At 37.7% G+C, this 16,389-nt stretch overlaps 1 protein-coding gene across 6 annotated transcripts; it reads left to right on the plus strand.

The window, feature by feature from the left end:
* The first annotated feature begins 901 nt into the window (after window positions 1–901).
* Window positions 902–14,409, plus strand: LOC113433295 (uncharacterized). Of its 6 annotated transcripts, none has more exons than XM_026695797.2 (7): window positions 902–1,471; window positions 2,809–2,880; window positions 3,553–3,699; window positions 8,055–8,107; window positions 10,711–10,791; window positions 11,422–11,514; window positions 13,484–14,409. In XM_026695797.2, the coding sequence occupies exons 2-7, from the start codon at window positions 2,811–2,813 to the stop codon at window positions 13,532–13,534; spliced, it is 495 nt and encodes a 164-aa protein (XP_026551582.1). In that variant the 5' UTR covers window positions 902–1,471; window positions 2,809–2,810; the 3' UTR covers window positions 13,535–14,409. The 6 variants fall into 6 exon arrangements, with proteins under 6 accessions (XP_026551582.1, XP_026551581.1, XP_026551580.1 ...); XM_026695796.2 differs by having other exon boundaries at window positions 902–1,059; XM_026695795.2 differs by having other exon boundaries at window positions 902–1,053.
* Window positions 14,410–16,389: the final 1,980 nt, after the last annotated feature.

Genomic DNA, 16,389 nt, shown 5'->3' on the forward strand with positions numbered 1-16,389 from the left:
ACCATTAGATATTAACAAAATAATTGTTTTGAAATAAACCAAATATTAAACATCTCTGCTATTTACTCTATATTCTCTGTTCTCTGCATCATTTGAAGCCAAACTCAATTAACAACTATGAAGAATGGAAAAAATTAATACATTTTCTGGTGCCTTCAGATTTCATTACTTCCAATCTGATCCTTCAAGTCAGATCCTTCATAATAGTCATATTTTCCATAGCATAATGCAAAAGTACAGATTTAATGCATACATCATTCCAATGTTTAAGCGGAACCCATTTGAAACTACTGTCCTAATTTAGATCATTTTTTGCCTGCAAGAATAATCCATTTTCAGTAACATACCCATTAATTTTTAGTGCTTTCAAGATACAGATCCGCACGATTTTCTCTAGAGTCCATTTATTGCAAATCGGAGATTGCATCCCATGCGTAGTCACGAATTTGAAGATTATTTACAGTAACCTTGTGCTAAAACATGGAACCAAGTTTTTATGCCAAACCCTGCTAGAGATGGCAATGCAGTGCTTCTCTACACCCGGCCTGTAATCCCATTGCCCCTGATTTATTGCTAGCTTAACTGGTTTAGCCAGTTTAGCTGAATTCATAAGACACCGAACCCTACTAATCATAAGCGAGCCTTAAAGATGGGTGGGGAGAGTAACAATAGTTTGTGGTTCGCCACCTCCTGCAAGCCCAGGCCAAGCTGCTTAGGATGAACGCAAAGGCCTCGCACCCCCACCCCCCACCCCCGTGCTCCCTTCTCTGCTTACGCGCTTCGTTCGAAAGTGCCAAGAGGCGGCGGGACGCGTAGCCACACGGTATTCGCTTACAATCATTTCCGGGATGTGGGCGCCGGCCTGGCCTCGGCAGGCGGCAGAGCTCAACATTGTGGTTCCGGGTTCCTGGAGATCACGGGGCCGCGGCGGCTGTTTCCCGTAAATCGCCGCCGCCGCCGCCGCCGCGTTCGCTTCCGCTGTGTGCCAGAAACCCCTCCTGAGAGTAGCCGGAGGTGAAGTTGTAGGTGGGCTTCTCTGGACTGCTGGACCAAGTTCGTGCGAGACTCGGTGTTATTGCTTAGTTCTGGGGACGCGTAATGCATCATTCGCAATCCTAATCCCTAAATATTACGAGCACCGTCTTCCTGATTGAAAGGGCGACAGGAGTGCAAATAAATCCGAGTGCAAATAAACCCGAGAGACTGGTTGCGAGGAAAAAAGTCTGGGCAGGGAGAGAGATCGCACAAACGTCTCCTGTAACCCGGAGCCTTTAGAGACGGCCAGCGTGAAATGAATTCGCCGCGTTTGCCACGACCACGCTAATATTTGCATGTAGCTTGTTATCGAAGACAGAGATTTCATCGACTTTTCTATGCACCTGCATTGGGGATAATTTTTTTCCTTTAAAAGAAAAAAGAGGAAAAATAGCGGAGATTCATAATACCTAAAAGATTTATTACGCTATAAACGGTTATGATTTGCTATTTTAAAAAAAATATTTGGTGCTTACCTTGCTTGGTTTGCTGTATCATTTTCTGCCTTCATAGGACACAGTGAAACATAATGAAATATACAGACTGGGTTTCTACAATATTCAACTAAAATTGGTTAATTTATTGCTTAGTGAATTTTCTGATTTCAATCAGAAATCTGACAAAATCGTATTTTTTGTATACTGTATAATGGGTCTTTTATTTAATATTTAACTGAACATTTCTATAGATGATTCTTCATAAAATGTAATGCAAAATGTTCATAAAGTAGCATATGTATTAATTGATTAATTGATTCATCAAATAAGACTAAATGCAATACTTTAGGAATGTGGCAACTCTGGTGCCTTTATGTCTATGGAGCCTTTATGTCTTAGCCTTTAATGAAAAAACTATTCCTTAAGGACTAGGGTTCTTGATACTTCTGTTTTGATTTGCTATGATTGATTGATACGGCTATTGGAGGTACTTGGCATTGCCATTCAAAATAAGTTCCCACAGCACAATTTATTAATGTGGTTGATTAATTTATGGTTTGATGTCATATAATTTCAACCACTTTTGTGAACTTAACAAATTATGGTAGTAACAAAACCATTGTGAGATAAAAAGTAAGTATAGACAACCAATGTACATCTGGTAAAAGTTATAGAGTTGAGCTAGAAGTATTTGGCTTATGTATGGAATAACTTCCAAAAATTGGGGCAAAGTGTAGTATATTAAGGGGCATTTAATTTGTGCTACTGTGAATTTTTATAAACTCTTATTAAAGATTCATGCCAAATCACTTTATGCAATACAAAGCCACTTCTCAGAAGCCTTCTCTTTAAATTGCATATTTTATTATGATAGCAGATTTATCCTATAAAGAAGCCTATGCAGTTGATTATAACTTTGAAGAATTAGATTACATGTGCATATGTGTCACTGGGTTATTGCATTAACCCAGTTTGAGTTCTCATGACACACTAAATTGTAAGTTAACCAAATTGTGTATGTATAGCCTAAAATGTAATTGGTTAGCTTGTGATTTATTGTATTATGAAAAGATAGTCATAAATTTAAAGCAACTGTGGAGTCAGGACTACAAGCAAGTGCACTGATGGGCTGTTAGAATAATTAGTGTTGTTACACAAGAATTACAAAACAGTTATGCTGGAACTGGCCTTTAAAGAGTCTCTACAGATTATAATTCAGTAACAGAGTGTATTGGTATTAGAAATAGGCAGTGGAAGTTAACAGGTCATTTTCATTTCTTTAGGAAAAACAATGTTTGCAACTGTGTGATTATATGATTTATATAATATCTCACAGATATGGATGACCACCATGAAGCAAAAGATGAGATGCGGTGTGCAACATCACAAGAGAAAACAAAAGTCAGAGGTAAGAATGATTGTTGTCCCTGTAAGAGTAGTGTCAATAAATATATTAGAATTTTGATTCTGGTACAAGGTAAACACTACAGATGGAACTTTTAGTAATAAAAAAAAAACCTACCAAAGTTCATAATGTAGAACCAAAGTTGATAGTGTGGAACCAATTTTCCATTTTCAAACCTCTGACATTCAAAAATAAGCTCAATTTATTTTAAATGTAATTGTGATTGCAAGATAAAGTAATGTTGATGTCTGCCAGACAATTATTGTCTGGAAGTATTTGTCTTGCTGAAGCTAACTTAGTCTAGTTCAGATAAGGTAGTAATACTGCTTTTAATATTGGCCTTACTGTTTTCCTTTGATTTGTTTTAATGTTTTAATGCACCGTGTGTTGTCTATAATTGATGAGTGATTAAAGTGTAATACTTTTTTAAAAATAGGATCTAGATATATTGTATATCAATCACTATTCTGTGCTTGTATTCTAGATGGAAAAAAGGCAGAATGTACTAAATATATCCATTTGTTTATTTTTATTTAACTATTACTTAATGTATATTTCAGTCATTCCGTACTAAAGATAGCTGATAAGCATTTAAAGGAGTATCTAGCACTAATGTTACTCAACATGTGAAAAGGGAAACCCTCATCCATCTTCCTGTCCTTTCTGTTTCCTTAGAGGAAAGTAAAAGGAAACGGAAGCGAAGCAGAAGCAGATCCTCCTCCATCTCTTCCTCTACATCTTCTAGTTCTTCTACATCCTCCTCTTCAAGGTCTTCTTCCAGGTCTTCTGCCTCGCAAAGCAGAAGCAGTTCAAGTGGCAGAGGTAGGATTATTTTGTGAGTTATGAAATTCTTTAGATGCTACCTTTAGATGTTATATAGCCAATAACAATTATTGATCTAGCAGGAGTAAAGACAGGTGGTCCTCCATAAACGTCCATTCATTTAGCCCCTGTTAGAAGTTACTATGGTACTGAAAACATAAATTTATGACTGTTCTTCAAAGTCCTGGCTATTGCAGTGATCCCACAGCCATATGAACAACATTTAGGCCCACTTGCATTTATGGTCACCTGTCCTGCTGTTGCCACACATACACACATCCTTAACTGGCTGCCATCTTTGCCACTCCTCTGCTGAGTTCACCACCTTGGCTACGCACAGAGTAGACACTGTGAAAATACCCTACAGTGGTAGCTGAGAGCTACACTCGGGTGTATTTCATACACCACTAACAGCTGGGATCTTCATGCTAGTACAAAAGAAGGTGAGCATGAAAGAAGGTTCTGGCCAGCAAAAGAAAAAAGGACTAGCAAGCATGTGAAAGAAGGCAGCAGAAAAGAAAAGATCCAGCTGGTAGTGCTTCAACGATGTGGAAATCACAACAGCAGGCAAGACAGCAGCGTGAAGCCAGGCAGCCAAAAGGGAAGAGCTCAGAGGAAGATGGCTGGGTGAGTGGAGTTGTAGCAGTTCTTTACATTCTTCCAAGGATGGCGATGACTGTATGGGATTCAGATAATAACAGATAATCAGAGTTGGAAGGGACCTTGTAGGTCATCTAGTCCAACACCCTGCCCGAGCAGGAGACCCTACACCATTTCTGACAAATGGCAATCCAATCTCTTCTTGAAAGTTTCAAGTGATGGCGCTCCCACAACTTCCGAGGGCAAGCTGTTCCATTGGTTGATTGTTCTCACTGTCAGAAAGTTTCTCCTTATTTCCAGGTTAAATCCCTCCTTCTTCAGTTTCCATCCATTATTCCTTGTCTGGCCTACAGGCGCTTTAGAAAATAGCTTGACCCCTTCCTCCCTGTGGCAACCTCTCAAATATTGGAAGACCGCTATCATGTCTCCCCTGGTCCTTCTCTTTACTAGACTAGCCAAGCCCAGTTCCTGCAACTGTTCGTTCTATGTTTTAGCCTCCAGTCCCCTAATCATCCTGGTTGCTCTTCTCTGTACTTTTTCTAGAGTCTCAACATCTTTTTTATAATGTGGTGAACAAAACTGGATGCAGTATTCTAGGTGTGGTCTTACTAAGGCTTTATAGAGTTGTATTAGTACTTCCCTTGATCATGACTTATCCCTCTGTTAATACCATTTAGGATTGCATTAGCTTTTTTGGCTGCTGCTCTACACTGCTGGCTGCAAGATCCCTCTCACAGTTACTGCAATTGAGCCTGGTTTCACCCAGTTTATATGTGTACTTTTGGTTTTTCTTGCCTAAGTGTAGGACTTTACTTTTCTCTACATTGAATTTCATTTTGTTAGATATGGCCCAGTGTTCTAGCTTGTCAAGTTCCATCTGGATCTTGAGCCTATCTTCTTGGGTGTTAGCTATTCCTGCCAGCTTAGTATCATCTGCAAATTTGGTAAGTTCCCCTTCTAGTCCCTCATCTAAGTCATCAATGAAGATATTGAAGAGTACTGGGCCTAAGACGGAACCTTGTGGTACCCCACTGCTTACTTCCCTCCATGTAGACTTAGACCCATTAAGGACTACTCGTTGAGTACGGTTTGCCAGCCAGTTGCAAGTCCATCTAGTGGTGGTGCTATCTGTTCCACTTTTTTCTAGCTTACTAAGAAGTAGGTTGTGGTCTACTTTGTCGAATGCCTTGCTTAAATCTAAATATATTATGTCCACAGTATTTTGCTGGTCTACTAATTTAGTCACTGTGTTGAAGAATGAAATAAGATTCATTTGGCATGATCTGTTTTTAACAAACCTGTGCTGACTGCTAGTTATTGCTTTACTTGTTTCTAGATGTTGGCAGATTCACTCAATGACGCAACTGGGATTGCCAGAATTGCTGTTGCTTAGCCATGTAGTTGTATGATATTTTGCTTAATTACCATTCACTTACTCCTGGGGTTGCCCGTTCCGTGATGGGTTTCACCCTTTTTTACTACCAGTTCTATGAGAGAGCGCTTCGTGTGCTTGCGCAGTATCCATAAACCACTGATTTTAAGCTTCAAAATTGGCCTTGTGTTCAGTGCTGATGAGTAAAACAGCTGAGGCATGGCAATCCGCTCTGCCGTGCAAATCAGCTGAGCTCACAAACAAGGAAATAAAGCACAGGAAATGGGGGCATGTGGATGGGACCAACTGCTCACCGGCACTACTGGTTCATTAGAACCAGTGTGAACTGGCAGCATCCCACCACTGTGCCTGCCCAATTAAGATGGCTAAATGAGTCTTACCTGTAATGGGTTTTTCACAAATATATTCAGAAGTAGACATTAAATATGAAATATTTGTTACAATGAAATAATGCTAATATATTGAAATGTACTGGTACGTACTGTACAGAAAATCAAAGTAATATGGTGGGTTCATGTAATTCATCTGGCATTGCTGCTAATAGTGACCATTTCAAATGGATTTTAGGGGGAAATATCACCTAACACAGGAATCCCCAACCTGGGGTCCGCAGCCCACTACTAATCACCACAGGGACGCATGAGGACGTGGCCCCACTAGCGCGAGCATCGTCGTAGGTGCTCATAGCCCTCGCACAAGTCTCGTCACAGGTACTCATGACCCCACTTGCGTGAGCATTGCCATGAACGTTATGGGCGCTCATGTGCACATGCACTTGCCCCTCCCATAAGATCATCAACCCAGCAAGGTTGGGGAACTCCAACCTAACCCTCAGTGACATAAGCAGCATTTTCCAAGATTATATCCTTGGGGAGCAATAATCCAATCCATTACCCTAAGATAATAATTACTTCTAATTGATGAAACAGTTTCAGCAAATCATTATGGGAGTGAATTTCATAGTAATGTGTCATTCTTTAGCTAGTTGGAATGACAAAGTTAGGGAATACCTGTATATGCAGCCCACTCCTTCACATATCACAGAATATACCAAAATTATTGTGTAGGTTTTTTTAAAATTTACATCATGCCTCCCCTTCAGGAGCTTGGGGCAATGTGCATAATATTTCCTTCAGTAATTCTTTTCCATAAGAAGAAATCTATGAGGTAGGGTAAACTTAAAAATAATGGCTAGTTAAATTTCTATAGCTGAGTAAGGATTTAAATCTGGATCTCCCCACTCCTGGCCCAACATATTAATCATTATGTTTTTATACATACATACATACATACATACATACATATATATTTGTTTTTGTAGATTTTCACCGGTACAGGTATGTAGGTCAGGGTGTGTTCGGGTCTTTTCCCGTGTAAGATTAAGAGTATCTTGGCAATGTATCAGCGAGGTCCCACTTACCATCAGGCTGGTGCTTGCCGAAACATACATACATACATACATACATACATACATACATACATACATACATATATATACATACATACAGAGAGAGGGAGAGGGAGAGGGAGGGAGGGAGGGAGGGGAGAGAGAGAGAGAGAGAGAGATCTTTGGTTATTTGGGTTTTCTCCCGCATAAGATTGGAAGTATCTAAGCAACGTTTCGATGAAGTCTCATCATCTTCAGGCTTGTGTCTTCGGCTCTGAGAAGCACAGAAACATTCATCAAAACATTGCCTAGATACTTCCAATCTTACGCGGGAGAAAACCCGAATAACCAAAGATCCACATACTAATATCTGCGAGAACCTCAGAAAGTGTGTGTGTGTGTGTGTGTGTGTGTGTGTGTTAAGTTTTCGCGGGTACTTACATGCATGGCATTCAGCTTTGTTCGGGTATTTTCCCACGTCTTTGTAGTTGTGCTTTTAAAGTTGTAGCAACGTTTCAGCAGAATCTCATCTGCCATCATCAGGCTTCTGTATAGTGTTCACCAGATGAACACTATACAGAAGCCTGATGATAATGCCATATATATATATATATATATATGTTTTACACACACACACACACACACACACACAGAAGTTTTCATTTTCTTTCCTTATTTTCTGGAAAGGAAACATACACATAAACATACAGATGTAGCAAACCTCAAATAAAAAAATCAATATAAATAGGGGACCAAATTATGTTAATCACTGATCCTACATTACCCAGATTTGTTCTAAACAAATCATAATTTTATAAATTATCAAAGATAAAAAGAAAATAAAAAGTACATGGCAAGCACCTATGTATTAATATCCATATTTCCTGAAAAATTTGTATCTCAATTTTAGTGACAAAAATCTATTTAATGTTGTTCAAAGCCTTAATATGCATTTGTTACATTTTTAATGCTTAGATTCTTCAAAAGTAAAAGCTAAGAAGAGGAAAAAGGAAAAACACAACAAAAAGGTAAAACTAAAATTACTAAAAATATTAAGTAAAAATACAGCAGTGAACTATGATTCACATTATAAAGGAAAAGCTGTTACATCCCTATTAATTATATCAAAATTATCATTTCTACTTTTGCACTCAAGTATTAATCATGCTGCTTTAAAGCAACTCCCCCTTAACAGATATTGACAATATGAATGGGGCAGGCTTACCCGCCACCTCCACCCACCCCCACCCCCAAAAAGGCTGTGATCATCAGTTTGGTCTTGAGCCCTGGTGGAACAGTGGTTAAAATTCATTGCAGGCTAATATGCCTACTGCCAGGAGTTCAATCCTGACTGGCTCAAGATTGACTCAGCCTTTCATCCTTCCAAGGTCAGTAAAATGAGGGCCCAGATTGTTGGGGACAATATGCTGTCTATGAAAGCTGCTTACAATATACTGTAAAAACACTACAAAGCGGTACATAAGTCTAAGTGCTATTGCTACAGTTATTGGTCTTATGATGGTTATTTGCTTTTCAGTTGACCCAGTGATGTATTTGCATAACCAAATTGATGGGAACAGTATCTCAATATTCAGTCGGTATCTCAATTATGTTGACTGAAGGTATTCACGTATATGAGTTGTGTGCCTTTTGTGATAAGCATCTAGCATTGACAGTAATTGGCAATGCCTCTAGAAGAGTTTTTTGATACAATGTATCATGAGAGACAAAGGAAGTTTCATATGTTATGAATATTATTTTAAAAGTTACCTTTAATTCCTAGGTCACAGTTTAAAAAGTTTGTCTGGGAAGATGTTGAGCACCAAACTCATCATATTATTTCTTACAGACTGTGAGATTTAAAAACTTCATTCCCGCAGTTAATTTATATTATTTAAATTTATATTATTTTTGTTCAGGTAGCATGCATATTGTTGTCTTCTATTTTTTTTTTCCATAACAATCCTGTGAAACAGGTTGGGCTGACTGGTTCAAAGCCACTTACCCTTTGTTCTTTCTCATTTTGGAACAAATCACAATGCCAGAAGGAGCCTGGGAAGAATATCAAGGGACTACAAGAAACTAGGCAGGAAAGCAAAACAATTTGGAGTAAAGATGATGTTTCCATCGATAAATTCAACTAAAGCTTTTAGCTTAAAGAAGGAATGAAAGATTCTAGAGGTGAACTGCTGGCCTTGAAGAACATTGTCATCATGAAAACCTGCACCATCTACAGGCAGGTTTGTCCTTTGCAAAGACTGGGAAGAATGAAAGAGAGCTTTAATTTAAACTTGGAGGAGGCAGGTCTAAGGGAAGACATGATACTTGAAGACTGTCACAGGAAGGAGAATGTGAATTTATTCTTAGTGCCCGAAGGTAGGTCAAGAATCAGTGAGTGGAAGTTTTACTACTTTGGAATAAATTTTTTGGAGATTCAAACTGGAAATAAGGAGGAATTTCCTGATCACCTGACTCCTGGAATCCAGGAGTGCTCTATCCTTTGAGGTTTTCAAAGAAAAGCTATTTACCTGGAATAGTCTGAGAATTCCTGGCCTCGGCTATAGGTTGAACAAGAAGACTTCCAAGGTAACTTCCAAATATTTGATAAATCACCAGTTGTGCCCTTGATTGAGGGTCAATTTGAATCTCCCTGGGACCAGTTCTTCACCTTAACCACTATACCCTATGGTGTCATGATAGGATGAGAAAATTGATCTATTAATTCATACAATAACTCTAGAACTTATGTGAATATGTTTGAGTTTTTCATGGTCCCTTTCTAATATAAACTTTATATTAACAATATTATTCTCACAGCCAAGTTGCCTTTTTTCTTTAATTGAGGAAAACATCTAAATTGCTATACGCTGGTAATAGGCACTTAGATTTGGGGCCAGGGTAATTGTCAGGTTTCTCCCCACCAAGTCCTGATGCACTGCTTCATCATGGCAGAGGTGTTCCTGAAGGGTTGAGTCACAAACATTGAGAGTGTCTGTCAGGAATACAGTAGGGTCACTCAAGGCCTGAAAGGCTGCCCAAGTAAAGAAGCAAGCACCTATAATGAGGAACAGCAATGTAAAAACAAATGCTAGAGGCAGATTATCACTTTCATGACAATAGAAAAGAAATCAACTCATACAGCATAGGAGAAGGCTGTGAAGGCTCCTGTATTTTTCCAAGAAAACCAAATGGATAAGCAATGATAATCTCTATGGAAGCAAAAGTTGGACTTTGAAGAAGCAGAATTGGAAGAGTATTAGTGCTAGTGTTTGAGAAGATTACTGAGAATATTATGGACAACCAAGAAAGCAAACAGATTATTGAACAAATGAACCCAGGGTTCTCACTCAAGGCACAAACGAACAGGCTCAGATTATCCTATGTCAGAGACAGTATGTAGAGACCCATTCTCTGGAGAAGACTCTGATGCTTGGAAAAGTCGAAAGAAAGAGAAGAGTGCCACCAGCAGCAAGGTGGATGGAGTCAGTTGAGTGACAAGGAATGCAGTGTTTGAAGAGTTGAAGGGCCAGGTTAGGGTCAGATTGTCAAGGGAAAAAATAAATACTATATGTGGTTGTGAAGAGTAAAAAATGATAATCAAATTTTCAGGTATCTGTTTATTTTTTATTAGAAAAGGAAAAAAGAGAAGGTGAAAAGAAAGAAAGAAAAGAAGAGAAAGAAAGAGAAATCAAGTCCTGTACAGCTTTCTAAAGTAAGTGCAAAAACTGAATGCAATCCTCTTCTCAGAATTAGACCATTTGTGAAAAGTGAATGGAATGATTTTGATTTCTGTAATTTTCAGATTGTATCTTAATATTATGTTATTTCATGGATATCTTTTCTTCTTTGTTTCCTTATATTTTCTTTTCTGGCATATTTCTTCAAGTAATCAAGGATGGCATATTTGAATCTCCGATCCATCCCCTAGAGAAAAGGAGAGGGAGAGGGAGGGAGAGAGAAATGATAGATAGATAGATAGATAGATAGATAGATAGATATCCCATGCTTATTGCTTAATATGCTTTACTTTCCATTTCTCAAATTTATTTGAAATTTGCCTAAGGTCAAGCAACTAAACAAAAATAGCAGGAGGAGCCTGTTCCTATGAGGGGGAAAAATCTTCCCTCTTTTTTAAGTTGTTTCCGTGGGAACAGTATTCTTTTGTTTGGGAAACATAGGGTAGCTTTGGTTTCTTGTTCTTTTAATCAAGTTTTATTCAGCACAAATTCACACTTCCTTGGATTGTTGTGACACCAAAACAGGAAATATAATTTATAAGTCCTTACTGATGTAATATAAAATGTACGTTTTATTTATAGACCACAATTTTGTATTGTTTTAGTATCTCAAAGATAAAAAGAAGAATCATAACTACAGTATGATCACAGGAAAGAAAATTAAGATGAAAATAAAGAAGAGTAAAAAGGATAAAGAGGTACTGTTTCACATCAATATGTTTAATATTTTTTTTAAATTAAATTTTTAAATGTTTGAAAATGGTGTTACCTGTATTTATAATGCATTAGCATTTAGGGTGCTCAATCATTTAGTAATTATCCTAAAATATAGATAATTTCTTATATGTGTTTCTTATATGTTCCATCTAATATATTCGAACTTCAGCACATTTAAATTTGGAAAATAATGACCTCTGAAAAATAAAGATCAGTCCTATGTAATTGGGCTACTTCAAAAATAGGCAAGAATCTTGCCTTTTAAATCTTGATAAGATCAAATATGTGTGTGTGTGGGGGGGGGGATTCAGCTTTGTTCAGGTATTTTCCCACGTCATTATAGTTGTGCTTTTAAAATTGTAGCAACAACTTTATCTCATCTGCCATCATCAGGCTTCTGTATTGTGTTCGTCTGTGAGTCAGACTTTCACAGCCATTTCTGTTTTAAATTTGGTGCTAGCCTGCGCTTTGCCAGAATGTTTTTTTCTTCATCCTAATTGGTTAGGAGTCTTGGTCTGTGTTTATTGGTCTTGGAGTTTGCTGTGTTCTGCTTGATTGGTGTTTCTAATATCTTCTGTCTGTTTTATGGCTTTTTTTTTTGTCTTGATTGGCTGGCAACATTGCCTAGATACTTCCAATCTTACGCGGGAGAAAACCCGAATAACCAAAGATCGATCTATCTATCTGTCTATATATATATATACACACACACACACATACTTATAAATTAAAATGACTCTTTCTAACCTTCAGACGCATACACAAATTTACAAAATGTTGATGGCACTGAAATTTGAAGGCTGAGTCAAAAAATATCAAAGGAAAGGCAGCAACATAAGTCCATTACTGAAATATCTGGTTATGAGCAGTGAGATACGGAATATGATTTGTAAATCTCCTGTTGGAACAAAATAGAGGAACACAATGGAAATAAGAAAACTAATCTCAAGGTTATATCATGGAATTGGTTAACTTTTGCTACATTAACCTTATGCCCTTTCTTAATTGCTTGGCTTGTGGACCATCATATCTTTATTACCTTAAATCATTAGAAATTGCAAGAAATATTTATTTAGAACATCTCTTACACGCTTAACTATGCAGTTCCCACAGTTGTTTCTCCCTCTCATATATAGCTATAAGTGCCGACTGCTGTCCTTGAGACTAGAAGAAAGGGGGGGGGGGCAAAGGAAAGGGTACTTTTAATTCTCTTGCTGCTGAAACTCCACTTTAAAAGATCTGAACAGTCCTACAGAAGTTCTGCCAAGCTTGTCCAGAGACCTCATTACAGAGCAGGAGTAGAGCTTCCACATTGTGTCTATAGAAGCTTCCCCCAGAGGAAGTCTTCCAGAGTAGCATTTCTTGCACATTACAGTACAGAAGGACAGAAATGGAGGTGTTTTTCCAAAAGAGGTATAGAATAACAATTCCCCTTCCCTTCCTATGGGGAGTGGGAAGGGGGAAGGGGCAGGGTGGTTCTTGTCCAAGACTCAAGGAGCACCATCTGTTGAAAACTTCCATATGGCCCACATGTCGAATGAGAGAAACTAGTCCTTGGCACACATTCAGTTTCCCTCTCCTTTGTTAGGAGATGAGATCAAATATACTAATTTTCCCAGTGTTTGTTTATTAAATCTATGCTGGTTGTATATCATTTCCAGTTTTTAATCTGAAACATTATATAAGTGCATACAATTTTAGGAGTACTAATTTGCCCTCGCTACCCTAGATGCCAAGTCATTGTATTTATTAAAGCTTCTTAGCTTAATTTATTCCTTACATGCAGCAGTTAAAAGTTATGAACCTATGGATAACTGGGCAGCAGAATAATTTGAAAATAGTTAATGGGGGTACAATTTATTGGGAATAGTTTTTGAAAATGATCTGCAAAATGGATTTCTGATCAGTAAAATTAGGTTTTTAATGACTGCTTCTTTTTTTTTTTTTCAGCGAGATCGGAACCGGGCAGAACTTCTTGATTTCTTGAACTCTACTTTTTAGTGAAAAAGCTGTTAAACAAGGACCAATAAGTCTGTCAGCTTATTCAGTCATCTTGCTCCTTAAAGCACCAAATACGAGCTCAGGGTGAAGCATGAAAGAACATCTTGATGCATGAGGAGTTGAAATTGTTCCACTATGATGATAATTGACAACTCCTTTAAGAAGGGCAAAATAATTGGTGACATTTTATCAATAAAGAGCCATATTGAAGTTGCAAAGAACCTAACCAAACTAGGACGAAGGCATAACCATTCATTAAAGTGAAAGGATGTGTTGGAATATCCAAATTGCATGCAGAATGCAACTTTATCATCTGTTGTCCTTGGTCATTTTTCTGATTAGCCAAATAATAGCAGAGAAGTTCTTAAAGAAGAATCAGACCCTTGTATATAAATATTTTTAGTATTGAGAATATTTGCAAACAGCAAAATACCTCTTTCTGAGTTGTGTATGTTCTCTAAAGCATTGAGTAACATTTTTTAAATCATTTTTCTTTTGTAAAGTGTTTTCTTTTTAAAGTTAGTAAAAAAAAACACTCTAATTTCAATTTATCTAATGAGGTGCTAGGCATTTCATTTAAAAATTCTGGCGTGGTACAACTATTAAATGAATATGATGAAATTAGTTTATTGCCCACTGCTGCTTGGTTTTTTTCTTATTTTGGGTATGATGACCATTGATCAGTATTGTGGCCTTTCCTTCAGAGAGGCATGTATCGAAGTCCACATTATGAAAATCTCAGTGGGATACCAATTTCAGTTGAGTGTAATGATATGACTAACAGAGTGCTCAAAAAACTGGTTGTAGTATGTAACCTCACAGTGTGTGAAGTTTCATTTTATCAGAAAAATCCAATAAAAAGCTTCTGAATTTGAGGTAAATTGTTTTAGTGAAATATTAACAAGCGTGAAGAAAGCCTAGGATTAGAATGATGCTGTTGAGAACTTTAGCTACCATATAGATTTTTCTTTCTCCAAAACACTTAATAAGGAAAATGTTTAATGACTTAACAGTTTGTCTTCATTTTTGCACTTTTTAAACATCACACCCTTAGATGGTTTGTTTACCACGAACACACCCAAAACAGTTACCATATCTTTATAATTTAAAACAATAATTTATTGAAATATTTGTAAATAATTAATTTATCAATAGTTAAAATATAGTTACTATTCACTCTTCAAACTGTCATTGAAAGAACTTTGTGGGGATTTTAAATATAATCAAGGTTGGGGACATCTAGATCTCAGGGTAGAAGAGAAAGAATTCTACAGAAGGAATAGTTACCACAACTTCCAAGTTCCTATCCCCTAATTCTTTTAAAGGGGATTTGCAGCATTTTTCTTGGATTGCTTGGATAGCAGAAGCAGATTCTATTTGGAGAGGGAGTTCATTACACAACTTAAGCCCCAGCTATGTATGGCTTTTTAGATCATTATCAACCTCTTTCATTTGAACCAGGAACCTATCAGCAGTGCTTGTAATATTGGTGTTGCATTATTGAAGCATCTCTCACCTGTTTACTTACTCCAAACAGTTTCTGGATAGTGTTCATAGACACGACTAAGAAGAGTGCATTGTAGAAATGCAGTCATAAAGTAAAAGGGTATGTGTATGTGTATGTGTGAGTAATTGGTAAAGACACACCTTTTATCTCTGTGCCACCCTAAATTGGGATAACCCCCTCAATGGTTTAATATAGATGATAAGATGAGGAGAGGGAGAGCAGAACTCTGAGCCACCCCATAAATCAATGGCCAAGAGCTAAATCGCTTTCTATTTCTATTGCAAAAAAGTGCTTCCAATTCTTCACCCTCGTGTATTCCAGCCTGACCCCTTGATTGCTGGTATCAGATGCTGCTGAGGGATATAATAGAATCAGAAGACAACACTCACCAGGTCCTAATAGAGGTCATTGGAAAAATCAATGTAGTTTTATCTCATAACTGGGTTTGAACTCTGCAAACAATCCAGAGAATGTAACTTTTTCAGAGCCCTTTGTAATTGCAGCCCCATCTTCTCCAAACCCTTCTTTAAAGTTGAAGGGGGTTGTTGATTGCCTTAAGTTTACTCCTTTGTGTGCCCTAAGGAGCCAACAAAGGGCATAGGTCAAGGCAAACACAGATGTAGAGAGCATAATATGCTGCTAATCACGCCACTTTCTTAAAGAGTCCACAACATCAGAATTCCAAGTAGGCTTGCAGGAAGTTGTCCAAATAATTTTATTTGATTCTGCTAAGATGGAGATAAGAGCTGAGCAAATGCAAATTAATTTATCTGTGAAATGTTTTACAAACTTAACACAGCAATATGTACATTAGGAACTCATCTTGCCCCAGTCAGGCGCAGATTGCATTGTAGAGTACCGCTAGATGTCAGTTTACTGATGCATTGAAGTTCCAGTGATGGTTGCCATGTGAGAGGGAAAATGGTATATACTCATTTGTGATTGCAATGTTTATAGTCCCCTACTTGTGCATGATTCTGGGCACCCAGTAAATGCAGTGTAACAAAAGAGGAATAAAACAGCTATACAGGGAAAAGAAACAATTCAAATTAGTAGAGCTCATTCTCAGTGGTAGGTGTGCCTAGTATCCCAGTTGAATAATCATGGAAAGAGCCAGGTTTTCAAGGCCGGGTCAGAGTTCTGTGAATTTCTTAGGCTCTACAAGATGATCCTGCTTAGTAGGACTCAAAGCATGCAAATTCTGTTTAATATTTATTTATTACATTTATATGCCACCCATTTCACTGTAAAAAAAGGATTATTGGATTTCACTGGACAGAGAGACACAGTAGAAGGCAGGCAGACCTACAAATTGATCCATATGGGGCTTATAGATGACAACCAGTAC

Source organism: Pseudonaja textilis, chromosome 1 (genome assembly GCF_049901715.1).
Source record: "Pseudonaja textilis isolate UNSWEBS1 chromosome 1, rPseTex1.2, whole genome shotgun sequence".
Classification (NCBI taxonomy): Eukaryota; Metazoa; Chordata; class Lepidosauria; order Squamata; family Elapidae; genus Pseudonaja; species Pseudonaja textilis.

Excerpts from the sequence above, each read along its gene's own strand:
- LOC113433295 (XM_026695797.2), top strand. The coding sequence starts at position 2,811 with ATGGATGACCACCATGAAGCAAAAGATGAGATGCGGTGTGCAACATCA. Across the intron at positions 3,700-8,054 it reads AAGCAGTTCAAGTGGCAGAG|ATTCTTCAAAAGTAAAAGCT; the intron begins GTAGGATTATTT and ends TTTAATGCTTAG. Across the intron at positions 10,792-11,421 it reads GTCCTGTACAGCTTTCTAAA|TATCTCAAAGATAAAAAGAA; the intron begins GTAAGTGCAAAA and ends GTATTGTTTTAG.